Source organism: Astatotilapia calliptera, chromosome 3 (genome assembly GCF_964374335.1).
Source record: "Astatotilapia calliptera chromosome 3, fAstCal68.1, whole genome shotgun sequence".
NCBI classification, from domain to species: Eukaryota; Metazoa; Chordata; class Actinopteri; order Cichliformes; family Cichlidae; genus Astatotilapia; species Astatotilapia calliptera.
This window is the reverse complement of record NC_137424.1, coordinates 19396334-19423891: the sequence shown is the minus strand read 5'-3', so window position 1 is coordinate 19423891 and position 27558 is coordinate 19396334. Positions and strand designations below refer to the sequence as shown.

Genomic DNA, 27558 nt, shown 5'->3' with positions numbered 1-27558 from the left:
TTGTGTGTCTGTCTGAATTTTGCTGGTACTGCACTGATTGATGATCGTTGATGATCCACCTGACTAGTATAAATTAGAGTTTTATATAACAGAACAAATTTGATATCTGTAAAAATATTTTTTAAATTCTTGCTTACTAGCTGACACTAAAGTTTTAACTGATTTCTCTTCTGGGACACCCACACTGTGTGCAGTTTCATCTCAGCCCACTGTGTGATTGCACATTAAAGGACATTTCTCCCCAAATTCAATAAGCTCAGTGGATTATCATAACAGCGTATCAACAATTCATTTAAGAAATCCTTCTTAGTTGTTGTCATGAAAATCTCAGTGGATTCTTGACTTTGCTCGTCTACTCTACAGCCTGGATAGTTTCATTTCAAACTGCTGCCGTGTTTCTGCCAAATTAAAAAACAGTTCTACTCAAATTCAACAAGGTTCAGTTAATAAACAATGATTAACAAAAGATTTTGTTCATATTTCATTATATAATTCTGATCCATCAAAAATATTCCTTCTTAGAATAATCCTTTATCTTATTGAAGATCGATTTATTTTTCTCATTTTGGTCATTCCTATTAACCCAACCATTTCCTTAATCAATCCCACACCACCGCCCCCAAAACCATGGGAACACAGAGCAAGGAAAGCACAAAGTACACAAGAAGACGGGGACAATAAATACACACTGGATAATGAGACGAGAGGCAACGGGTGAGAGACATGATGCAGGAGAAAACTACAATAGTCACAGGAAGCAACAGTTAAAACAATAAAACAGGAAAACATGGAGAACAAGGCTTAAATTACATAGAGGAGAACAGACTGGACAGGGGAACATGAGCTAGATAAATGCAGACGAGACTGAGACACTGATGGGAACAAATCATTAACCAAATGGGGGAAGTAAAACTCAAAGCTAAGTTCACAAGACATGAGACGATAAAAAAGAGGAAATGATACACAGAGACATACGCAGACATGTAGAAAACAGAAAGGAAAATATAAGTGAATGGGAAACATGACAGATGGGGAAATCAGACAATGACAGACAAACAGAGAGACAAGACAGACAAAGGGACATAACTGAAGTACAGAAAGGGATCACAAAAGCAGATATTTAGTGTTACAAAACCAAGAAGACAAACTACAATATGAAAACAGGGTACATGGGATATAGTAAATCCTAAAGCAAACTATTAACCATCCTTATATACAAAGAGCCAAACTAAAACACAAAAGACTCTCGAAAACAAAAAGGCATCACAAAACCCTGAGGAAAAAAACAGCGATCCTCCATCCATTCGCTTCCGCTTATCCTTTTCAGGGTCGCGGGGGCGCTGGAGCCTATCCCAGCTGTCATAGGGCGAGAGGCGGGGTACACCCTGGACAGGTTGCCAATCTGTCGCAGGGCCAACACATAGGGATAGACAACGATTCGCACTCACATTCACTCACACATTCACACCTAGTGGCAATTTGGATTATCCAACTAAATATCCCCACAAGCTGCATGTCTTTGGACGGTGGGAGGAAGCCGGAGTACCCGGAGAGAACAGCGATCCTAACAAATAATATTGCAGTGGTTGGAGATGAAACTTTGCGGACATGTAGTAAATGGACTGATTCTTATATAGTGCTTTTCTACTCTCCTGGAGTTCTCAAAGTGCTCTATACAACAGGCCTCATTCACACAAGCACTTCTAAACACAAGTGCAAACTAATCATCAGAGGGCAACTTGGGGTTAGTATCTTGCCCAAGGATATTTGGCATGCAGGCTGGGGAAGCCAAGGTTCGAGCCACCAACCTTCCAATCAGCAGCTGATCTGCTCTACCACCTGAGCCACAGCCACCCACCCATCACAAGTGGGTGAGGCTGGTTCTGATATGGTGCTTTTCTACTCTGAGCATTCAAAGTGCTTCATACAAATGACTCATTCAAGGACTTTTCCTGTGCAGAAGAGTTTTCTATCTTGGGGTTAGTATCTCGTATCAAACAACCAACCTTCCAGTTACTTCGTGACCAGGGGCCTGTTCTTCGTACCTCGCTAAGTAAGTTAGCTGGATTTGATTGTTCGGGACTTGCTGTCATAGCAACAGAGCCGTAAGCGTAAACCTGCTCGGGAGCAGGTTTACTTTATGTAAACAGGATTAGATCACGGCCACGCAGGTATGTCCGCTTCATTTATACGAAAGCAACAGCGATATTCCACCACTGTTTCACCATAAATAAATAACATCAATGTAACTAAAGATAATGCAGCACTTGATCCTTTTATTGATGTCACACAGATACATACAGGTCATTTCCTAAAAAAGGGAAATGTACTATTAACATTCTATTACATGTATGTGATTATTACAGATGTAATTCATATTTCAGAGTAGTAATTGCAAATTACTTTGTGTAATCAAGATGGGAGACCACGGCTATAAAAGCGAAGGTGGATTTGGGAAGCCTGTCGCAGCCATGTCCGGTCCGTATACGCGAGCCACCCATTGCGGAAGGTGCAAGATCGATAAGGAGAGTCCTCAGAATTCAGTGTATATTGCGGGATAGACAGGATCCTTTAGCTCAGCGCGACAGTGTGCTCATTGAGAGAGGGTATTATTTACTTAACCAACTTGTTGACGAGGGGGTGCAGGACCACCACCTGTCTTTTTTTGCTCTGCCCTTTTCTTGGTTGCTGTTATGAACAAACAAACAGAGTATTCCAGGGTCTCTTTCCAAGAGACGAAAAGCAATATAAGTGATAAATATTACCATTCTGTAGAATATTCTTATATTTCACTTTTACTTGTTCCCATGTTCTTGTGGGTCCTGTTGTGGCTCTAATGTGAAAGGGGATATAATATAACATAATATAATATAATGTAATATAATATTGGGTAATATAGTGTGATATGAAATTACTTACGAGTTTAATTTGTCAGCAACTTTCTGCCAGCCCTCTCTCCTTGCTTTTGCAGCCTTTGCAGTGTTCCCTTGCGTTCTGATTAAACTCTGATACTCCTGAAATCCCTCAATCAGGAGTTCTTGCTCTGCTGCCGAGAAATACCGAACGCGCTCCTTCGACATTTTCGCCGACCAATCAGAGAGTTGCCGATCAATGTTTCTACTATCGATGCGTAGCCCCTGTTAAGCCACCCAGCGATCTCACATTATTTCATCCAGCTGTACTAATCGTCAACAGCAGGTGTGTTCGGAGAACCGGATTAGCGAGCTCACGGTTAGCGCGATGATTTGGTCTTGGATGTAGTAAGCGAGGTACGAAGAACGGGCCCCTGCTCTAACTCCTGAGCTACAGACAGAAGAGGAGTTTGTTAAGAATTTTATGACAACTGTCAAAGTTTTTTTTCTATTGTTTATTAAATTGATCTAATTAAATTTGAGTAGAACGCTCCTTTTATTTCTCTGAAACCTTGCAGCTTTTGGTGGTTAAACTGCAAATATATAGAGAAGGTAACCCAGAGGAAGAATGCACAGAGACTTTAAGGTCAGCTATCAAGAATCATTTTTACGCATTTTGATGCAATGTTATGATATTTGATGTTGAAATTGATTAGAAACGACTAATTTCATTTCTACAGAATTATGCAGTGTGGGTGTCCAAGAAGATGAATTCAGAATTTCATGTCAACTATCATATATGATTGAATACAGAACCTTCATACACCTACCTGAAACCATTTAAATGACATTATTGAGTTCCTTCAAAGTTTCTCCGTTTGAACAGAGTTGTTCTTTAATTTCTCGTGTCTCAAGCAGCAGTTTGAGGTGAAACTATGGATGCATGAAAGAGCAGCTGAGCCAAATGACAACTGAATTTCAACTATAAGAGATGATTTTCAGAAATATTTTTCATTTTTTGAAGTTATTTTAGATTTGACTGAATCATGAATGAAGAAGCATTACCAGAAAAATTAAGAAGAAAAGACAACTTGAGTGAAAAACAAATGACACTGTGGCTTTATTTCTGTTAACTTCCTGAAAATCATGTGTGTTGTTATGTGTGTGATCAGCAAAAAGGGATAAGAAGCAGCACTACCGTAAAACTTGGCGTTGAAGCTCAAGTTTGGCAGATAACGGGTGGCAGGCGTGGCTCACACTTGACCACGGTGTTGGAGAATCTCTGAGCTCCGGGTCTTTATAATCACTCTGCGGAGCTCACAGAGACTGCAGGGAGGACAGGAGGACAGAGCAGACTTTGTGAATTATTTTTTATCTTAGATGTAATATAAATCCAACACAGGCATCTGAGGAAAAGGATCGTGCTACAAACTTTCGTTTCTTCCAACAGAAAGCAGAGGAGTGCAGTTACTCAGAGACTGACTGGATTAAACACACCAAAGGTTTATATTCCAGTTGGACCGTATCTCTTACCAAGGTCTGCACTACGTATCAGGATTTGATCTTATTCAGGTAATATCAGGGTTCTTATAGGGGTTTGTTCACAATAGTAACTCATGCAGCCATTTTTCAGTCTCACTGACCAAACTTTTTACAACATGCTGCATTTTTAATAGTAAACTTCTGTTCAGTGCTTTTCCTGTCACACACTCATACATGTGTTTTGTCTGCAGCAGCAGCAGCTGTGTTGTTGTTGTTACATTGTATTATCTGTTTAATCTCTTCAACATGGTTTTAGTTTTCTTTGTAAAGTCAGCAGCTCTGTCACTTTTCTCTGATTCCTCTTCTACTCGACACTCAGCTGACACTCAGTTTCATTTCCACATTCATGAAGTTGTTGTCCAAGCGAATCACAGGCTCCATGATCGGTCAGCAAACTGTGTCCAGGCAGACAGGTTGGATAAGAATAACAGATTTATGTTTGATTACGCCTGTTTCCAATTCAGTTCCAGTCATTCCTGGCCCCAGGAGGTTGATGGGGGTGGGAGATGGGGGGCAGTGGGTTGTAAGCACAATGTAGATGAGTGGAGGCTTAATGTACTTAAACTTCCAGTCACAGTGAATCAGTGTGTGTCAGTGAATGCATCACGTGTGCTTCATGGCTCCATCTAGTGGACTGATAGTAGAAGTAGAGCAGCTGATGGCAGCTTCCTGTGCCTCACACTGCTGTCTGACTGCATTCAGCTGATATTTGGACAGCACACATGATGGAAAGGAGGATTTTGGTTTATGTGCACATGAATGATTTGTGTTTCCTCTGCAGGTGAAGGTAGAAAGTGTGTGTGAGCTGATGTGAATTGAGCAGCATGGATCAGTGTGAGGACAGAGAGGAGGGAGTCCCTCCCTCTAAAAGCACTCTGTGTGGGGAACATGAGAGCCAGACCAAAGCTCAGAGGTGAGATGACCATCTCTAACTGTCCATGACTCTTCTCCATGTCACAGCTCAGCACTCACATCACTGCTCCATCATTATTCACAGGAACCAGCCTGGACCTCCACCCAGCTCTGTGTCCTGTAAGAGTGACGTGTCTAAAGATGTCATCATTCATTTCAAAGTCTCTGCTGCAGAGAGGTGAGCTGTTAGTAACAAGAACTCTCTGATTTAAATGATTTTGATGTTTCCTGGTTTCTAAAATGCATCTCTGTAGCAGAGCAGTGTCTCCAAGGACACACAGGCTCAGCTGTAACTGTCAGTTTATCTGGTTTAAGACACATTTGGACACAATTGGCTGTTTTTAACTATGTATTTTAATCAGAGGTGTAAATTTAGACCTCACACATCTGGATCCTAAACTATGATAGAAACAGCTGCTAGCAGTGGGTAGTTTGACTTTGATACGCTGCTCTAGAAAGCAAACAAAGGTTTGTGCAGCTCCTCTTCAGAAAAGTGTTCAGAGAGCAGCTGCTGTATTAGACAAAGGCTCGTCGTGTGAGCCCAGATGTGTGTAACAGCTGGATGAAGGAGAACCATCACAGTCGCGTCTCCATCCCGCCTTTATTAATGAACTTCCTGTTGCTTGCAGATGACAGGAACACAAAGTGTTTGTGCCACGTGATGCTGCAGGATTTGTTAACGTGTCCATGATGGTAACATCTCCTCGTCTAACTGCAAACACATGAGCGCTCCTAACGGCAGCTATCACAGCCACACAGGCAGACTGTGTCTCACTGTTGCATTCAGGGACATTTGTTTTCCTGTAAAAAGCTGAACTCTAATCTAAGAGGACTGTTACTGACAGGAAACAGCTGCATTATCTGCAGTCTGTGTGATCACAGCTGCTTCAATCACTTTATCAGAGAATTGATCATTGAATAAAACATGTTTGTGTCTGCAGAGGTCAGAGGTCACAGTCTGCAGGATCCAGCTGTCCGTCTGTGAGGAGTGACCGGTCCAAAGATTATCCTCCAGACTTCAGTGGTGAACCTGGACCAACGAGGTCAGAGACCTGTGATGACTCCTTTACATGTTTGTGTTTTCCTGGATAAATATGACCAAAGATTCATTAGATAAAAATCTTAGACTTTGTCCTGTAGCGCTGTGTGGCAGGCAGGATTGGACCCAAACACAACAGGATGAAGTCAAAGAGGCAGCTTTATTTCAGCTGTGAACATGCAAACAGCAGAAATAAGAAAACATAACTGTAGGTTTGCATTGAATGAAACCTCAGCTCGACGCTCCACTTTGTCCCTCTTTTCCTTCTCCAAACAGCCACATCAGGAGTCTTTGATGGAGTTTTAAAATATTTAATTACAAATGTCCAAAGATGATTTCAGGATACCTGAATCCACAGTTATTAAAGCTAAAATAGTTCACAGGGTTTGGACTTTGTTAGGTGACGAGAGAACATCAAAGTGTTTTTTATCTTTAAACAGTATTTTTATCACTTCAGTTGCTCTCACAGCCCTGTTTGTTATTTTACCAGATGTTTCACTCGGTGCTCCCACCAAACACCTTGGAGGACACATTAGTGTGATTTAGATTTCATTGGTGCAAACACCAGTCACACAAGCTAACCCATGGAGGCAGCAGCAGGCTTTGTGTTTGGTAAAGTCTGCTGGCTTAAACTAAGAGAGTTTAGTTTGTTAGCACAAAGAGCTGTCAGCTAAAGCCCCGAATGCACTTTGAATACAGACGAACTGAGAAAAACACTTTAAATACAGCAAACAGTCAAACTGACAACATCTTGTTCTGCTGATCATCCACAGCAGTACATTTAGCATTCATGCTAGCAGCAGGCTATGACTGTCCATTCAGCACCAAGACAGGTAGGAGTGAGCAGTGATAATAATGGATTGGATTTATATAGCGCTTTTCAAGGCACCCAAAGCGCTTTACAATGCCACTATTCATTCACTCTCACATTCACACACTGGTGGAGGCAGCTACGGTTGTAGCCACAGCTGCCCTGGGGCAGACTGACAGAAGCGAGGCTGCCATATCGCGCCATCGGCCCCTCTGGCCAACACCAGTAGGCGGTAGGGTAAAGTGTCTTGCCCAAGGACACAACGACCAGGACAGAGAGCCCGGGGATCGAACCGGCAACCTTCCGGTTACAGATACGCTTCCCAAACCCCTGAGCTACGGTCGCCCCAAGTCCTGCTCCTGATGAAGCAGGACTGTGAGCAAGTTTGAGCTACAATCCTATTGGCTTCTCAGTTTCTCCAAAGAAAAGGGGAAAAATTCTTGGTGTTGTGAAGATGTGAGTTGGTCTTGTTGTCGTGGGGCTGGAAGGATGCTGGCAGTGAGAGGCTTTTCATACAGTGTTGAGTAGCAGAATGAGAAGAAAGCCACTGCACATGAAACAAGGTGCTCGTAGTGTTTGTTTACTGTGTTTGTGCCACAATGTCAGATCAGTTGTAGATTCACATGAAGACTTGTCCAGTGAAACCAGTGCAAGTACTGCAGTACAGAGCAAAGACTAAGCAAGCCAGGAGAGCTCTCCAACTTTCTGAAAGTATCAGGATATTTGAGTGATAAGAAAAAGTGGATCATGCAACAATGTCCCTCAGCACACAAAACAATCAAAGCAGAATAAATATAATGTTTTAGATCAAACACTTACAGGGACCTGAAGAGAGAGAACCAACAAAATGTCATGGCTAACAGAGGAACTCAAGCACAGACTGAGTTCTGACAAACAAAAAGGTGACAGTTTATTTACCAAAGGGGTGAACCACAGTGCTCTATATATGTACAGTGAGTTGGGGAGGGGGTCCAGGGCTCCAGGGAAAAGAGGGAAGGGAGTCCACACTCACTCCTCTTCAGTCACTCTTGTCCTGCTCTCCACTCACACAGCCACACACGGGAGTCACAGGTAAGCGTCTGTAACCAGGTCCGGGGAAATATATACTCAAAGTATACACAAAGTTAACCCAACTGGTGAATTTAGAGAGAGATTTCTTAGCAATGAGCTGAGATCATGAACACAGGAGGGTCAATGTCCCAGCGACGAACTGCTCCATGCCGCAGCGTTAAATGGTTACCGGTAAGCCCAGGTGAGTCAGCAACAGGTGGTGTAATCATCATAGCTGTGTGGACCAAGAGTGAGAGGCCATTACAATCTCCACCCAGGCAGGCAAAACGCTAGCAGGAGACAGCAAAACATAAAACCTGAAAAGCCATCATGAGCCAGCCAGAGAGACACAGAGTTTATACTAGAAGAGAAACCTGCTCATCTTCATCATGTTTGTTTAAACAGAGAAAATCAGAAGTCTCTGTGTGTCAGACCACGGCTCTACACGGACACTTCTAAGCTGCTTCAGAGTGAACTGACCCAGATAATCTGCACACAGCGGCTGTAAAACAGTGAAAGTCATAACTGTCTCTCTCTGATGGAAAGCTTTTATTGTGAAGTCAGGAAGTCTGCAGGAAGTGTTGAGTTTGTATTCATCACTCAGTGTTTAATGAGACAGGCAGACAGGAAGAGCAGCTCATTAGTGTTGATGAAATCAAAGGAACTGTGAGGAACTGATGTTTGGTCACATCTGGATGTTTTTCACTGACAGTAAATGTTTTAGTGATAAAGAAATGTGTTCACAGAGAGAGGAAGAGGAGTGGTGTTTGTGAGGAGGAGCAGCTGTCCTGCTGTGCTTTGTGTCAGGACATCCTGAAGGATCCAGTCTCTACCAGCTGTGGACACTGGTTCTGCAGACAGTGCATCTCCTCATACTGGGACCAGTCTGCTTCATTGGGAGACTCCTCCTGTCCCCAGTGTGGAGAAAGATCCAGAAGCAGAGCTGGACTGCAGACAGCCAGTCAGAGCAGCTGTGTACAAAGTAAGACTGAACATCTGTCTGCTGATGGACTCATTTCTGAAAACTGGACTTCTTGTGTTGTTCAGACATTGAAGAGTTTTCTTTCTCTTTAGTCTCATTGTTTTTCTTTCTTTCAGCAGATGTTGGTCTGCAGGAGGTTTTAGATGAACATAAGATCAGTCTGAGGAGGAGATGTGAACGTGTGACTGAAGGAAGTGATGAAACAGGAAGTAGAACCCTCCTCAACAGGATCTACACTGAGCTCTACATCACAGAGGGACAGAGTGAAGAGGTTCATACCCAACATGAGGTGAGGCAGCTGGAGACAGCTTCCAAGATGGACGCCCTCCATGACGCTCCAATCAGGTGCCAGGACATCTTTAAAGCCTTACCTGACCAACAGAGACCCATCAGAGTGGTTCTGACCAACGGCGTGGCTGGTGTTGGAAAAACCTTCTCAGTGCAGAAGTTCACTCTGGACTGGGCAGAGGGCTTGGAGAACCAACATGTCAGTGTGGTGGTTCTGCTTTCATTCAGGGAGCTGAACCTGATCAGAGATGAGCAGTACAGTCTTCTGGAGCTGCTCCATGTTTTCCATCCAACATTACAGAAGGTCACAGCAGAGAAGCTGGCTGTCTCTCAGCTTTTGTTCATCTTTGATGGCCTGGATGAAAGCAGACTTTCATTGGATTTCACCAACAGGAAGCTGCTCTCTGATGTCACACAGAAGTCATCAGTCAGCCAGCTGCTGACAAACCTCATCCAGGGGAATCTGCTTCCCTCGGCTCTCGTCTGGATAACTTCCCGACCTGCAGCAGCCAATCAGATCCCTCCTACATGTGTTGACAGGCTAACAGAAGTACGAGGCTTCACTGACGCCCAGAAGGAGGAGTACTTCAGGAGGAGATTCAGTGATGAAGAGCTGTCCAGCAGAATCATCTCCCACATGAAGACATCCAGGAGCCTCCACATCATGTGTAGAATTCCAGTCTTCTGCTGGATCACTGCTACAGTTCTGGAGCACGTGTTGACTACAGAGCAGAGAGGAGAGCTGCCCAAGACCCTGACTGACATGTACTCACACTTCCTGCTGGTTCAGACAAAGAGGAAGAAGAACAAGTACCGTGAGGGACGTGAGACGAGTCCACAGGAGCTGACGGAGGCTGACAGGGAAGTTCTTCTGAAGCTGGGGAGGCTGGCGTTTGAACATCTGGAGAAAGGAAACATCATGTTCTACCAAGAAGACCTGGAGCAGTGTGGTCTGGATGTGACAGAGGCCTCGGTGTACTCAGGAGTTTGTACAGAGATCTTCAAAAGAGAGTGTGTGATCTTCCAGAAACCAGTCTACTGCTTTGTTCATCTGAGCATTCAGGAGTTTCTGGCTGCAGTCTACATGTTCCACTGTCACACCAACAGGAAGACAGAGGTGATAGAAGGTTTTCTAGGGAATTTCCGAGAAGAATACAAAAACAGATCTTTTTTTAAGAACAAGTTCAAGTCTTATAGCTTCCCATCAATGGATGTCTTTTTGACTAAAGTCATGGAGAAATCCCTCCAGAGTAAAAATGGCCACCTGGACCTGTTTGTTCGCTTCCTTCATGGCCTCTGTCTGGAGTCCAACCAGAGACTCTTAGTAGGTCTGCTGGGTCAGACAGAGATCAGTCCAGGAACCATCCAGAGAGTCATCAACAACCTGAAGGAGATGAACAGTGATGAAATCTCTCCTGACAGAAGCATCAACATCTTCCACTGTCTGATGGAGATGAACGACCTCTCAGTACATCAGGAGATCCAAGAGTTCCTGAAGTCAGAGAACAGATCAGAGAAGAAACTCTCTGAGATCCAGTGCTCAGCTCTGGCCTTCATGCTGCAGATGTCAGAGGAGGTTCTGGATGAGTTGGACCTGCAGAAGTACAACACATCAGAGCGGGGACGACTGAGACTGATTCCAGCTGTGAGGAACTGCAGAAAGGCTGGGTGAGTCCAGATGTGATCATTAACATCATTGATCAGTGTAGGTTAGTAGTTTAATGTTGAAAATAAAATCAGATTGTAACCACAAAGTGTTTGTGTCCGTACGCTGCAACCTTCCACACCATTCCTTTATTGTACAGACTCAGCAGCAGCTCCATGGATCCCAAATCCAAGAGTGGAGAACAGATTTGAAGTGTGTCACATCCATGCAGTCACAGCTGTTTCCACCATGTTTCCACTGATATTAATCCTGTTCAATGACACGTTTCATATCAGTGAATATGGACGTCCACTGACATGTTTAAGTGTCCTGCTGGAAATCACTCAAATCATCCATGAAATCCATGAAAAATCCTTTTAGTGTTTCTAACTTCAGCCTCTGTCCTCTCTCTCTCTCCATCCTCCTCACTGCTTCTTTCACTGATAATCACACAAACATCGTATTCAGCTACAAAATAACACAATAATATCATCTGATGATCATTATTATAAGAGCAGGATCCATATTTGATATCAGAGTAACACACTGCTTGGTTATGTGCAGTCATCATCAGTGACTGTGGGTCAAACAGAAGCTCTCTGATTGGTTGCTGACCTTGGTCACCTGTCCACTCTCACCTGTTTGTGTTTGCTCTCTCTTTGCTGTCTCCATCCTCTCTCTCCTTTCTCTCCCTCTCTGTCTTTGTACGTCACTCAGGTCCAATGGAAACAGTGACATTTACAAACCAATCAAAGACAAACTGATCCATGTCAGGTTATAACAATATTCAAAGTGAATACAGGCTGCTGCTGGACACAGACAGGTAACATCATTTTGACTTGCTGTCACCTGGATCTGGACTCATAAACACTGAAGCCCTGAACAGGAATACAAATCATTTTCTGCCAACTAGCGACACACCAGCAGATAATGGCTCAGAAAGCTCAAATGAGCCAATCATTTCTGTGTTTAGTTCCCCTGAAATCAGATCTGATATCAGCAGCTCTGAGTTCATTCATCATTATTGTCCAGTGATGAGCTTTCTGCTCCGTTTGGTAACAGTCAGCAGGTTTTTCCTGCGTGTGGACGTGAACAGTCGTACCTGACAGCAGGTAGCAAACAGAGATCATCTTTCCAGCTGGAACTCTTCACTGAGCTGAACTCATTCAAAATGTTCTGGGCCCTGTTTCAGGAAGCCGGTTTAGTGGAAAAACTGAGTAAGTATACCCTGAGTTAACGAAAACTCTGGGTTTTCGGTTTCACAAAGCGAGTTCAGCTGCAGCCTGAGTGAGTCACTATGACGACACACGCCGTGAAGCTAACCTGCCCCCTAGCAGGTTTACCACAACTAACCCTGACTGTCTCCGCCCCTTTGTCGGAAACCTGACAGTAGGAAGTCTCAGACATGGCGTGTCCCTTCCTTGAAGAGCCGGTAGATATCGAAGCCCAAATTCTCCGCAGAGCTCTCCGCCGGGAGAGAGTGATTCGAGCGCGTCTGGACATCTTACCTGATGATTTTCTGTGTGAACGTTACCGTTTCTCAGCACAATCTATAATTTATTTGGATAACATCCTCAGGCCATATATTACGCATGTGACACATCGCGGACATTCTCTCAGTTCATTGCATATTATTTGTATTGCACTTCGGTTTCTTGCAAACGGGAGCTTTCTGTATAATATTGGTGACGCTGAGCACGTTTCCAAGGCTACCGTCTGTCGGGCAGTCAGGAATGTTACAGTTGCACTGAAACGTCTCCTGTACTCGTGTGTGGTGTTCCCCGGTCATAGACCCACAAGATTTATCAAAGAGGGATGCCACAAAATTGCAGGTATCAGGATGAACAAAACTTAATTTATGATGTGGTGATACTTGAACTACTACTTAAATTTTACATTTATTTTCAGGGTTCCCAGGCGTGATTGGCTGTATAGATGGCACTCACATTCCAATTATTGCTCCTTCAGTAAATGAAGGAGACTATGTGAACAGGAAGTCTTTCCACAGCATTAATGTACAGGTACATAGTTCCCTGTAGCATTTCAAACTAACAAATTATTTCATTATAGTAATGGATGCTAATTTGTGTTCTCTGCACTGTGAAGATCATATATGATGCTGCCAACATTATCACAAATGTGGAAGCCAAGTGGCCAGGCTCTGTCCATGACTCACAAATATTCCGTGAATGTACACTGAGCACAAAATTTGGACATGGTGAGTTGAGAATACTTTAAAATATATAAAGACCAATTGCTTCAGGGACATTTGAACTGAAGTGTATCCTTCTGTCTTAGGAGAGTTCACTGGCTACTTGCTTGGTGATAGGGGGTATCCATGTTTACCCTATTTGCTTACCCCTTACCCTGACCCTGAACCGGGCCCACAGCAGCGATATAATCTGGCTAATTGCAGGACAAGAGCCAGAGTTGAAATGACTATCGGAATGCTTAAGGCCCGGTTCCAGTGCCTGCAAAGACTCAGGGTCACCCCAGAAAGGGCATGTGACATTATTGTGGCATGTGTGATTCTTCACAACATTGCCACAATTAGAGGAGAACACTGTCCTTCTGAACCAAACATCAGCAGTGATCCAAACCATGAACATCCTGACCCTCCCACGGACATACAAGATGGAAGAGCAGTCAGAGACACCATATGTCACAATCATTTCTTTTGACCCATCACCTCAACATGTTGAAAGAAGAATAAACAGATTTTTTGTTCAACTGGCTTTATTGGTCGCCTGTGTTTCCTGTACACAAAGTATTAAAAGATGTAAACCTCATAAAGTGTCTCTGTTGCTTCCTCCTCTGTAACAGCTGTCAATGTTTCTTCATTATTTTCCTGTAGTAAAGAAATAAACAACATTGCTGTTCTACTGTAAACTCATATAATCTGTGGAGTATTACTCACAACTGCATGTTGGTCTGGCTCAACAGGAGGCTGCACCAGATGCAGTACACCATCACCATCAACTGATAGAATATGAGGTTTATACAGGTCACTTATAACTTACAAGGGACCAAATGGCAATTAACAAACATACCAATCACCTTACACTTCATTGTCATTATGCTCTCAAAGACAACCAAGACTGAGGCAAGGCAAAATCAGTAGGAAAATAACTTCACTAAAAAATAATTCATTATGGTAAAGAGTTTATCAAATGAATGAGTAGCACTGCGAAGGTGACTGTGAAGAAAGGATGTATGCACATCATGTATTATTTTGAATTTACCCCCTATGTAGGCACTTGTGTCTTGCGGGGTTATTGACTCAGAGGATGTCCCCGCAGAGATGCCTTCGGCCACAGGGCGCCCACTGTTTTGGCTGAGGGCCAACTGCTCAGGCTCTGTGAGTGGTGGTGGTGGAGGACCCCCACCTGTTTTTCGGGCCTCCGCTTCTTTTCTGTTGGCTATAACGGGTCACATTTGAGCATACAGAGTAAGCAAATATGTACTTGTAATGTGCTCAGATAATTTCAATAAGTGCTTACAGAAAGAAAATTAATGTAGCCTCTAAGTGCAATTGATTTACATCGGACAAACAGACCAAGCACTATGGCTCATAATACAATTACACCTTACCTGTTTGGACTATATTTTTATATTTCATTTTTACTTGCTGCCAGGAACGTTTGGGGCCTGTTGGGTTGCACCTGCGCTCACATCACGTCACAAAATAAAATGTATAAAATAACAAATAAAATAACATATGATAAAATAACGTGTTAAATGGGTGGAAATCCCTCGATCAATGTTTAAATTAACACTCACGCATTGACTCTGTCGGCTATGTTTTGCCATGCATGCTCACTTTCTTTTGCAGCTGAGGCTGTGTTACTTTTTTTCCGCGGAATTTGCATGTTATCGGCATATGCTGCCATCAGAATTTCGGCCTCAAGCGCTGTAAAATACATTGACCGCGCCTTCTTTCCCTCCGTCTCCATGGTGACTCGCTTAATCTGTGCTCCGCTTATCAGGGCTTTATGTATCCTCGTCCGCGCGCTTCACTTGGGGTTAAAGCAACTCCGCCTTGATTGAACTAATTGTTATCAGCCTTTCTGAAACCGAATATTCCGAGTTGGACAGTTCGGGGTTACTCAACCGTGAGTGTCGTTTTTCACTCTGAGTTTTCCAAACCGGCTTCCTGAAACAGGGCCCTGGAGTCAAAACAGGAAACAGTCCAAATGTGTGTCTTCACTCTGACTCTGGATCAGATCTCAGTGACAGACTGTGGACATTATGGAAGCCTAAATGTGACACCATCTTCCTCCTTCATCTGCAGATTAAAGCCAAACAAAGATTCTCATTAAAAGTCTGCAGGTCTGAGAGAGACTCAATCGTTGTGTCATGTCAAACACAGTAAGAGGAGCTGAAGCACAGATGTGAAGAGCAGATTCATCAGATTATGACCTCACTCTGTTTTGTCTTCATATACATTCAGTCTCTGTTTATAATGCAGATTTTCTGCTTTTATAATAACACATTTTATATTTTCTATCATCACAGACTGACTCAGTGTGGACTCTCAGAGTCTCACTGTGAAGTTGTGGCCTCAGCTCTGAAGTCCAGCCCCTCCCATCTGACAGAGCTGGACATGAGTGGAAATGATGGCCTCCAGGATTCAGCAGTGAAGCTTCTGTGTGCTGGACTGGAGAGTCCAAACTGTCGACTGGAGACTCTGAGGTGAGTTCACTGACTGCAGCTGTTGTTGTTTTTCTATATTTCAGGTCTTTGATGTTTGAAACTTTCTTTAGTTCCTAAATGTTCAGGATGTGTCTGAAGACAAATGTGAAGAAGTTTGAGTGCTTTCAGAAATGTTGTCTTTCCAAACGACTGAACAACAGTTTTTCCTTTTGGCTCCAAACAGAAGTGACAGACTTGAGCAGGGTTCATTTAAAGGCTGACAGAAGTGGAGTGGTGACGGGGAGATGTTTGACAGGACAGTGTTTCAGCCTCCACAGGTTCATGTTGTGCTCCATCAGTCAGTGAAGATGAAGTCAGTGCTGATGAGGCTGTAGAGTGTGTGAGGGATGTGAATGAGGATGATGAAGATCTGATGATAGCAGATAAAAACAGGCTGCAGAGACTTTGAGCCATACAGGGCACACAGTGTGTGTACAGAACAGCTGAAATCATTATGGAGGCCTCACTGGAATATGGAAGCATCACAGTACAGCTTCAGTGAAGCATTAAAGTCTCTGATATGAGATGAGAAATGAAGCAGCCAGAGCTTTTTCATGAGTGGAAATCCACTGTGACTGTGAGCTGCTGCTACAGCCTCCAGATTAGCCAGCAGCTCATCCTGCTCAACATTTCCTCACCAACTTTAATGGAAGTGTGATGTTTTCAGCTGGAGTGATGGTCAGGGTGGCCTCCCTCTCCTCTTCTTCTCCTCTTCCTCTTTCATTTGTAAAGCCACTTCTGCTGCTTTCATTCATTTGGAAGTCCTGTAGCTGAGTTTGGGAGAGACTAACAGCCTCGGCAGCAGAGGGGAGAAAGGCTGTAACACCACCACTTTACTCTGTTCTACCTGTCACATCATTTTATCAGGAAACAAATATGCTCATGTTTTTACTATGTTTGTCTTGAAGATGTAAGAAGATCACATGGTGCTTTTTATTATTGTGTTGGTTTGTTTGCTGTCTCTTGGATGGAGCCCAGCTGTGCGTGGCCCCTGGGCCTGTGGTCAGAGTGTGTGCTGGATAATCCGGCCCAGGATGAGGCCAAACTGACATGGGATGAAATGTCTGTCACATAATTGAGCTTAGTGTAGTTTCATTTCTGCACAATTTAAAACAACCAAAACTTTGTTCTGTCTTTTCTATGTTATACTGTAGACTTTCTTTGATACTGTGTCCAAAAGGAGCAGCTTTTACTTTGAAGGGGAGGCGTCTCTGTTTCCTCTTCAGGTTGGATGATGGAAGCAAATTAGTAGCTGTGTCCCAAAACGTCGGCTGCATCCTCCAGAGGCTGCATTTGAAGGCCGATTATGTCACAGCCAGGCGATGAAGGCTGTCCGTATTTGTCGACTCCTTCAAATGTGCCCGACAAATGCGTCCTTCATTTCCCCGAATTTGAAGGATTCGTCGGGTGTGTCCTTCGTGGCCCACCATATCCCAGAATTCATAGCGCGGCCCAGCCAAATTTCAGCTGCCAACAATGGCGGCTGCTACTAAGTTTTCAAATTACTCTTATTAATCTTTCTGGGTCACAAAGTAAACTTTTAACATATTTTCAGGCGAGAAAGTAGCTGTTTAAACTTCAAATATCTGCTTGGTTTATCAAGACATCGCATATTTGCAAAAGTGTTCCAACGTTTTCGGAGACGTCTGTTCCCCACCCGCTCGCTAGCAAGCCGGGGGGTTCAATGGTCACTCCAGCCGGCGAGAGCAGCGGACGCCCGGCTTCATCGTTTTCAGACCCCGCTCTTTCGCTACTCAGGTTAAACATGATATATAAGTCACTCGGATAACTTAAAAATGTAATTGTTTGCCTTTTTTCTGTGTTTTATTTGTTCCGGAGTAAATCGGTTTGGCTGAGATCAAAGTTCCTCCGGGATTTTCACACAGCTGAATAAACGTTAAACAGGAAACTGATTAAACAGAAGTGTGAGACGGTTGAGAATTTACGCCAGTGTTCTGTTATATTTTAGATAGCAAGGAGCAGATGGCCGAGTTTATTAAACTCCACCAACACAGCGGTGACGCAAATCTGAAGGCTAGACCGTCCCATTTCACAGCCTCGCACTTCCAGCCTTTTCGGTCTTTGAAGGACCCGGCCCACGTAGACCGCGAATACCGGGTCCTCCGAAGGATGCAGCCGACGTTTTGGGACAAAGCTAGTGTGTGATGTTCTTTCAGTGTTGCACTTTGTAGACGCTCCCTGAGCACTGGTCTCACAGCCAGCTGCACATAGAGACCAGTGTTGTTAGTCCAGGTCAGAAGATGACTTGTTGGAATGAAAATGAGCTTGTAGTTTGTCTGCTTTAATAATGTGACTGGAAAAAGGTGTTGGACTTCAAATATGTCCATTTCTTTCACACTTCACCTTTAAAAGTGAAGCCTTGTGGTTCCTGGAACGGAAAAACACGACATTTTCAAGTCTTTGTCCTGTTTTTATGAGAAATGTACGACTTTAATGTGAAATATTCAGAGTTTTTTCTCTTGTTGTGTTTGTTTGAAGCTGCTTCCTGTTGGCTTCAGCTGTTTGGAGTTTCCATTTTCTAAACTTCTACATTCTGAACCTTCTTCAGCTCTGAACAGATGATGAAACACTGAATGATTTCAAGCTCACACTTTGTCTAATAAACTTACATCTTTCATTCTTTATACAGATTGTGGGGCTGTGGTTTGTCAGAGATCAGCTGTGATTATCTGGCAGCAGCACTGAAGTCCAACCCCTCCCATCTGAGAGAGCTGGAGCTGAGCTACAACAACAAGCTGCAGGATTCAGGAGTGAAGCATCTGTGTGGTTTTCTGGAGAGTCCAGGATGTGGACTTGAAACTCTGGGGTCAGTCAGCATGTTTTAGTTGTGCTGAGATGAATATGATGTGAAAGTTGTGCTGACACTAAACTGCAGACATCAGGCTGATATTATACTGATCCACACTGAGGATCTTCATGGTAAAGTCTGTTTTCTTCTTCTCTGGTTTAGTCCATTGACTGCAGCAGAACAATGTTCACATTTCAAACAGTGAGACTCAACGTATGGCCCGCGGCCCACACGCGGCCTGCCCACCTTTCCTGATTCAGAGAGAGGGGACCCTGATTAACTGTGTAGTGTTCTTCCTCACAGTTCTAAGTATCAGACACAACAATGAATAATCCACAGCTGACTGTCTTTAGCAGGTCAAAGGTCACGGCACACAGCAGACAGTGGGAAATATTATAACTCTGATCATTTATCAGCACATATCCATATGTATAAAAACAAAGCTGACACTGTGAGACTTGATCAGAGGTGTGATCATCACAGCAGAGGCCTTTGTGTCAAAGTCACTGAGGATCAAACAGAAACACATGAAGCAGATTTTCCTGTTCTGGCTTTTTATAGCAGATAACCTTCAAAATATTCTGCAGTCCATCAAAAACTGAAGCAAACCATGAATCAACATGTGAACATGAGCTGATGCTGCTGAAGTGAAGCAAAGTTACAGAGGTTTGATTACAGACACAGCTGAGAGTTTGTAATCTGTCATCATTTTAAAAGGTTTACATTTCTTCAGTATATCCACATTTGCAGCTGCTACCTCAACCTCCACTTGTCCAACACAACTGCTGTCCACTGCCTCCATGACATTGTGATTTTGCTGTTGGTCTTCTGTCAGATCTTCATCAATCACTTCAGACTCTGCAGCTGCAGCTGCATAACGAAAGCCTGTAAGATAAAATTAGACATAAGGTAAATGTACACCAATATTCCAATGACAGGTGTGTGATTCATCTGGAAGTTATGTGCGGATTAGTGTACAGTGATAGCAATTTAGTATGTTTTTAGAGGGGGGGGGGGTTGTTTACCTCCGATGGGTGCTCTTTTTCGCTTCCGTTGCGTACGCCTTGAGTGCCGGTCCGAGTCTGATACAGGTATGTCGTCATGCCCCATGTGCAGTGTTGGTTCCCAGTCTGGATTTGTTACATCCATTTCATATGCTGGTTTGCCTGCAATAATGCCAAATCATAAGCTACTCAGTCGACATGACATGGTTCTGCAGCATCACACATTAGCATGTTTTATCTCATTATCTATGACCGCAGCACGTTGAAAATAACACTAAAAGCCTTTCAAGAGTGATATGAATTAATTTAGAACTCACCGGAAAGAAAATGCTGTGAGCAAACCAACAAAAAGCTGGGGATTGCAGAGAACTCGATATCCGCTCGTCTCACCGCTGCAATCCAAGCCTGACGTCTTTGTTTAGTAATATCGGATACATGGGATCCCTCACGTTGCCTCCAGGACGGAAAACGATGAAAAGAGAGCCCGTTATCCAGCTTCTTGCCTTCACGATCGTGTGATCTAACGTTGCAACCGACAACACAACACGTACGATCCATAGCTGAAATGGTATCCTTTGGCTGGCCTACTGTCATGGCGGAAGGGGGCATGGCCCATCTCCCGTGACATCACGCTCCAAAGCCCTATAGGTGGGAAAATGTACCATGTCGACCAATCAAAAATGATATGGAAACATGACATTTGGTTGTTTAGCAAAAGGGGGAAGTTTTAGGAGTGACCGGCAAGAGAGAGCGAGTGAGCGAAAGAGAGAGAGAGTTTTGATACGTGAGAGATTTGTGACGTTTACCGTGTTTGGTCTCAAGTTAGTTTGTTGTCTTGTGTATTTAGTGTGTAGCTGTTGTTTTGTTTTGTGTGTCAGTTCTACTAGTGATCGTCACAGTTGCTGCCTTAAAGCCAACAAAGGCAGATTGCAGTGTAAACGCTGAGTGACACACCTGCTGTCAGACCTGCAGGTTTATCCCTGTGCTGTTCTCATATGTGTTAGAGTGACACAAACTATTGTTTGACACCTGATTGTTCTGTAAATAGTTTGAAATGATTATATGAAAAACGTCTGAGCCTTGGCTGCATTTTTTGGTAAATAGTACCATATAACTTTGTTGTTTGCAAAACGTGTGCGTATTTTTAAAAATGTACAATCTCTATTTGCATTTCAAGTTATGAAGATGATTCGTTAAACATGTGTGTGGTTTTTACAGTCAAAATATCACTTTCTACTTGTATTTTAAATTTTGTCTGAATTTAGATAAATTGTGCTGATACAGTTGGTCAAAATGAGAAAATAACAGATTGGCAAGATGAACTGTTTTTAAAGGTAAAATATAGAGGCCACATCAAAAGTAGTCAAGAAGGGTTAAAGGCTAAAAGCAAAGTTGTCACCAAGTACTGTTTATATTTGTGTGTATTGCTGCAGCTTTTTTGAGTATTAATTTGGTGCCTTTGTGTGAAATAATGGTATTGTGAGTGATCCATATAGTCACAAAGAATAGCCACTTGTTTCTGTGCTACCAAAGTTCCCCGGCTTTCATTCAAAATGTGTTTATCGTCAGCACCTGCACATTAAACTACTTAAACATTATAAATGTCTTCAAGCTCACACTGAGGCCTGTGGGGTACTATCAGCCACTGAGACAGTACACACATTTATATGTGTTTGTATATGAATATTTCATACTTTAAGACTGCCTGTTTATTTAAGGGAGATGAACAAAATACATTGGAATTGTACAAAATAATATCATGGATGATAAATTAAATAGATTTTAAGTAGATGCTTGTGCATTCTTAAAGTCTTATATGTTGAACTGAACTATGTGATCTGTTCAAAGCCTTAATCTTAATTTGAAGTGAAATGTGCATTTTGAGTTTATACACTATGTATATAAGGCGACCGTTTCCTTTTGCAGTATTTTTGTGTGGTGTACTTTTCTATGTCTTAACAAAAGGGGAACAAAGGTGTTTAAGTTCACCTAGGATGATGTGTTTTAATTTTCACATGGTCTTGCTTGAATTTGACCCTGACAAAGGCGTATGAACTCTGTCAGCTGTTTGGAGTTTCCATTTTCTAAACTTCTACATTCTGAACCTTCTTCAGCTCTGAACAGATGATGAAACACTGAATGATTTCAAGCTCACACTTTGTCTAATAAACTTACATCTTTCATTCTTTATACAGATTGAGGGGCTGTGGTTTGTCAGAGATCAGCTGTGATTATCTGGCAGCAGCACTGAAGTCCAACCCCTCCCATCTGAGACAGCTGGACCTGAGCTGCAACTACGAGCTGCAGGATTCAGGAGTGAAGCATCTGTGTGGTTTCCTGGAGAGTCCAGGATGTGGACTTGAAACTCTGAGGTCAGTCAGCATGTTTTAGTTGTGCTGAGATGAATATGATGTGAAAGTTGTGCTGACACTAAACTGCAGACATCAGGCTGATATTATACTGATCCACACTGAGGATCTTCATGGTAAAGTCTGTTTTCTTCTTCTCTGGTTTAGTCCATTGACTGCAGCAGAACAATGTTCACATTTCAAACCTTCAAAGAAGAAGAAAAATCCTCCACTGGATAATTCACTGTGAAACTCTCCAACTCTTCATTCCACCTTAAAGTCTGTCTGACACTGAAATCCAAAGCAAAATGTGCGTTTGCTTTACAGACAGCAGTCCAACACAAACATACACACATCATCCAAAACACAGTCCAACATCCAAATCTCCTCCACTGCCAGCATGAATGATGGGAAAGAGAAGGAGGAACACTCTGACATTCAGGGTTAGAATGAGTTTCATGAAGCAGACTGTGAAGATCAAAGCTGCATTAGAAAGCTTACATGAATGAATGAGTGGACAGAAGTGGACAGAGATCATCTGAAGCACTTCAAAGGCTTTAAATCAGCACATTTCTCTTTATTCTTTATCAACTCTGTTAGTTTCTCTCAGTTTTCTGTGGAATGAAGCTAACAGCAGGCTAATAAGATGCTGACCAATAGGTTTCTATTAAAGGTTGTAATTTGTATATGAAAAAGTGCTTTGGCTCAGCAGGGATCAGCTTACAGGTAGAATACAGCTGCTGGATGGGATTAGCATGTCATAGCTATCTACCAAACTGCTAACTGGGGGATTTCAGGCCATCTATGGATCATTTTTGCTAACTGTTTATTCAGCTTAGGCTCACAGGGCTGCAGCCTGTGCCCTAGCTGTCATAGGGCAAGAGGCGTGGTCCACCTGCACAGGTGAGCAGTCCATCACAGGGCCAACAGAGAGAGACAGAGAAGCACTCTCTCACATCCACACCTACAGCCAATTTAGAAGCACCAATGAACCTAAGCAGCATTTCATTGGACTGTGGGAGAACATCCAACCTCCACAGAAAGGCCAACAAGCTTCAACCTACAACCTTCTTGCTTTAAGGCACTAGTGCGAACCACTTTTCCCCATTTCAGCCCAAATCCTGCATCTTCCTGTTTCTGACTCCAGGCCAGCTCCACTAACACTTTCTCATCAGACACTGCCACCTAGTGGAGGAAGTCTTAGTTCCATTTGAAGCTTCAGATTACAGTTAGTTCCTTTACAAAGAGGTGGAGGTGGTGGGGCCACAGCACCATCATCACTGAGTGCCATAGGACACTTAACCTTTGTTTCCATATGCTGGGAACTTCCTGTTGTTCCAAGGAGGACTGGAAAATGTGTGAAGATCTCCCAGTCAGTTCCTCACAGCACACTTCAATCATTTCCCTCCCACAGCATCAGGACCAGGGCTTTTTCTCTCTTTGGTCCCACTAAGAGATTTCCACACAAACACCTCATCAGTGGGACTCTCAGAGCTACCAGCCCTTTGCTACAATCACAAAGCTCTTCATTGAAATCAATGATATCAAAGCTGGAATCCAATGAGTCCAAGTCTTCTGCTGATTCAGCATCACATTCATCTTTGCTCCTTGTTCTGCATCCCCACCATGGACTTCATTCCTTTCCAAGCCAGCCTTGAGTGTCCTTTATTCAGCTCATCCTCTGCTTTACTTTTACACCTGATTTTAGCTGCTTTATCTCTCTTTCAACAAGTTTCTGTGCTTCAATCTTTTTCTTCTCTCCCTCATAACAAGACAGCTTCTTCTGCCTGAGAACATGTTGGAGTGATTTACTAATCCAGGGCTGCTTATTGGGGAAAATACTTCCTGTTTCCAAAGTAATCCCCATTTTTCCCAGAAAGAAATGTAAGTAGAAATCGATGATCTAAGTGAGAACATGAGCCTTTAAAAAGTCCCAGTGGGTGCAGTCAAAGCAGTCCCTCAGTCCCAGTATAGAGTCTTTGGTCCAGACTGGAACAACTGTGTGCCCAGTTTGAGCTCTCTTCAGTGCTGTGACCTGACAGACCCAGAGGGGCCATCACATCACATTTAGAAGCTCCCCTAATGGAGCCACAACACATGTCCAACACTTAGTCTGTCTTGTTGGACCAACTGGAAGAAATGATTCAAGGACTTAGTCACAGAACAGAGATTCAAATCTCCAAAATCCAACTGGCTGCATCAGGACATATAGTCTGAAACTCTGCACAGTTTCCTGTTTGAAGCTGCTTCCTGTTGGCTTCAGCTGTTTGGAGTTTCCATTTTCTAAACTTCTACATTCTGAACCTTCTTCAGCTCTGAACAGATGATGAAACACTGAATGATTTCAAGCTCACACTTTGTCTAATAAACTTACATCTTTCATTCTTTATACAGATTGAGGAGCTGTGGTTTGTCAAAGATCAGCTGTGATTATCTGGCAGCAGCACTGAAGTCCAACCCCTCCCATCTGAGAGAGCTGGAGCTGTGGGAAAACAACCTGAAGGATCCAGATGTGAAGCAGCTGTCTGATCTTCAGCAGAGTCCAGACTACAGACTGGAGACTCTGTGGTCAGTAGAGTGATGGAGTGAGTGGGTGGTGCTGTCAGCAGTATTGTACTAAACACAGTCAGTATGAAACAAAGATCCAGTGTTTCCTGTAAAGCTGCAGCTTCTCAGTGAAGCTGTGAGAGGAGAATGGTGACAGGCTTCAGGATTGGACACAAACACTTCCTGTTTCTGACCTTTATGGTCACCATGGTAACGGCTGACACGCTCAGATCAAACACTGTCAACAGCCAATCAGCTCTCTGAACAAAGCAGCACGCAGACCAATGACTGCATTCATTTCCAAGTTTAAAGCAGTGAAGAACACAGTCTGTAGGTGAGGAAGAATTTAGTGAGAGCAGATGTTTGGATGGAATTCCTCCAGTTAACAGCTGGAACCGTCCATCTGGATTGTTGGGCTTGTTGTTGGGGTTCCTACAGAGCTCAGAGTGGACACACCAAGGTTCTTCTAATGAATGAAAGTCCAAACTCAAACTAGGAGGGAAAAACATTTTCATCAACTTCAATAAAAATCCAAAGATTAGAAAAAGTGAAGCAACAATGAGTCCTAGTACAGTCCCAGCACTGAAGTCCCTGCTGCTCTTTATACTGGATGTGCTGCATCACTGACTGACAGCTGATGAAGAGTCTCTGGAAACACTCGTTTATCTCCTCTGCTCTTCCTTCTTCTCTCTGCAGGTGGAGCTGGTGATGGTAAACAGGACGGTGTGTGTGCTGAGAGAGGAGGAGCTGTGTCCTGATGATCCAGAGAGGTTAAAGCAGCAGCAGCTTGTGTGTAGAGACGCTCTGACTGGGCCATGTTACTGGGAGGTGGAGAGGAGAGCTTCATCCAGCAGTGACTGACAGAGGAATGAGAAGAAGTGCAGATGACTGTCAGTGCTGCAGAGTGAACTGCTCTGAGAACAGCTCCACTGTCAGACACAATGTAGAGTCCAGCATCATCCCTGTGTGTCCCTCTGGATCTGACAGAGGATCATCAGTGTATCTGGACTGCTCTGCTGCTGCTCTGTCCTTCTACAGTCTCTGCACAGTCTCTGTCTGACTCTGGCTTCAGACCCTCCTGGATCAAACTCACCTGGAAAGACTTTCAAACATCACTCAATAGATTTGAATACAGAATATATTTGATATATACTGTAGATGTACTGTAGAGTTGCAGTTTGTCACTTGTAAATACAGTCTGTGAGCAGCTGTGAGCTGAAAGATCTTTCTAGAAACAGGAAATGTTTTCACTCTTCTGTTGCTTTTTCATATATTTCCACAACATTAATATTGATCCCACCTGTCTCACCTGTTTCATGCTTTTATACATAATAACAGGACACGTGTGATCTGAGCGCTGCTGTGGTTGCTGTGCTGCACGTCTTCATTTAGATAACAGAGACATCTAGTGGTTCAGAGGGAGAACTGCAGGAGGTGGAGCTGTGTTTTAGCATGGAAAACTTTTTATCTTTTAGGCGCAGATACAAATATGACAAGTATCAGTGTGAGATACAAAAGGTCACATCAGTCAGCAGAGGGAACAGTGATCACACAGCAATGTAAGAATAGAAACATAACAGTGAATCTGGACATGTATACAGAGGGAAGCAAACAAACAGGATGTAACACTACATTAAAGCCACAAATGAGAAGAAAACAAAGCCAAAGGAAAATATATTTGATCTCAGGAATCCAAATCAGATGCTTTAGAGCAGGGGTCGGCAACCCTGGGCACGCGTGTCACAGCTGCCACGTGAAGGGTTAACTGATGGCACGACCATAGCTGGACTGGCCATCGGGCATACCGATGGTGATTTTTCGTTTTTTATGGGCCGATGATGTTTTTTTATTTTTTTGTAACGGTATAAACAATGAAAGATGGCGGATTGGCCGGATGCTGGTCGATGTGTAGAAATAAGTCAGTTGTTTGGTGGTGGCTTTGGCGGAGCTTCCACAGAGGCAGCAGGTGGATGAGGGAAAGGGGAGGCGGGAGGAGCAGAGACCCGAGGCGGCCGCCGGTCCGAGTGTCAGGTGAACTGAACTTCAGGTAAGAAGTTATGACCTGCAGTCTGTCTGGGTCAGATATAAACCAAGTTTAGGTGCAGTTTATTTTCCTTTCCTAACTCCCACTCAGAGGAGACCAGAGATCACATTAACATGTGTGTCTCTGTATTAAGAAACATGACATATTGGCCCAGTTTATTTTTCTTATCATTGTTGTGAGGAGACCATAAATAGCATTTGTATTTTCTGTTGTACAGTTCATTTGCTGTTATGGATAAAAAGTCTTTCTTTGTTTCAAAATAGCTGATAACTATTCGCTGATAGCTGCAAACATCTGCGCACAAATATAATCCTATGACGTGGTTCTATATAGTGTGTAATTTATTGCTAATGCAATCATATGGCACATTGACTTCTGAGGAAATGTTAGATGCACTCATCATCAGAAAGGTGTCCGACCTAAACCAGGGGGTTTAGAGCATCTTGGAGTTTTTGTGGTTTGTTTTCTTTAAGTCATTTCACAGATTTTCTCTATAATTTCAATTCCTTGAATAAAACAACAAACTTAGGGGATGATTTTGTAATCCGACTTTATGTATGAAAGATTTGACTAAACATAAAACAATCTTCCAACTCAGTCGTCATTCTTATCTTGTGAAATCAAACCAAATGTTCTGTTGTCTCTAAATCAGGGATTGATGAAATCTTTGGTTGCATCCATTTATGAACATGTTCTCATTCATATTAAATCGTAGTCTAAGTCCTTCTTTAGAGGGATAAATGTCATTCATTGTCTTCAAATGTGTTTCTGTTGTTTTGGGGGGAAGTTTGAAGTCCATTGTTCAAAGTCTGTTAATGAAACTTTATGAAGTTTATGTAGGATGTTTTTCCTATTTTGTATTTGTTTGAATTATGATGTATTTCTGACTCTTGCTGCCATGATGCCAGGTCTCTCTTGAAAACAACATTTTTAATCTCAATTAAATTTTCACCTGGAGAAATAAAGATGATAATAATAATTTTGTCTTCAGGG

The 27558-nt window shown here is 43.0% G+C and overlaps 2 protein-coding genes and 1 long non-coding RNA gene across 3 annotated transcripts in view; all 3 read left to right on the top strand.

Annotated features, from left to right (window-relative positions):
- The window catches only part of LOC145423009 (protein NLRC3-like), a 192825-nt gene extending 166999 nt beyond the window's left edge, over positions 1 to 25826 (top strand). The window contains exon 6 of the mRNA XM_080295055.1: positions 25218 to 25826. Coding sequence (XP_080151181.1) covers positions 25218 to 25230 — 13 coding nt within the window. The 3' untranslated portion in view covers positions 25231 to 25826. The remainder of the gene's footprint in view (positions 1 to 25217) is intronic.
- On the top strand, positions 8333 to 24585 carry LOC145426178 (NACHT, LRR and PYD domains-containing protein 12-like). Its single transcript, XM_080299714.1, has 7 exons — positions 8333 to 8398; positions 9014 to 9125; positions 9281 to 11144; positions 15637 to 15813; positions 18464 to 18640; positions 21822 to 21998; positions 24369 to 24585. Exons 1-7 carry the CDS (start codon positions 8333 to 8335, stop codon positions 24553 to 24555), a joined length of 2760 nt encoding a protein of 919 aa, XP_080155840.1. The 3' UTR covers positions 24556 to 24585.
- Positions 12299 to 14010, top strand: LOC145425281 (uncharacterized). The gene is made up of 2 exons (XR_013905939.1): positions 12299 to 13142; positions 13228 to 14010. It is a non-coding gene; the product is annotated as an uncharacterized LOC145425281 (long non-coding RNA).
- Positions 25827 to 27558: the final 1732 nt, after the last annotated feature.

Bases quoted from the DNA above. Each gene is read 5' to 3' on its own strand.
- LOC145426178 (XM_080299714.1), top strand. From the start codon at position 8,333: ATGAACACAGGAGGGTCAATGTCCCAGCGACGAACTGCTCCATGCCGC. The intron at 8,399-9,013 runs GTAAGCCCAGGT...GCTTTGTGTCAG, and splicing joins GCAGCGTTAAATGGTTACCG to GACATCCTGAAGGATCCAGT. The intron at 21,999-24,368 runs GTCAGTCAGCAT...TTCTTTATACAG, and splicing joins TGTGGACTTGAAACTCTGAG to ATTGAGGAGCTGTGGTTTGT.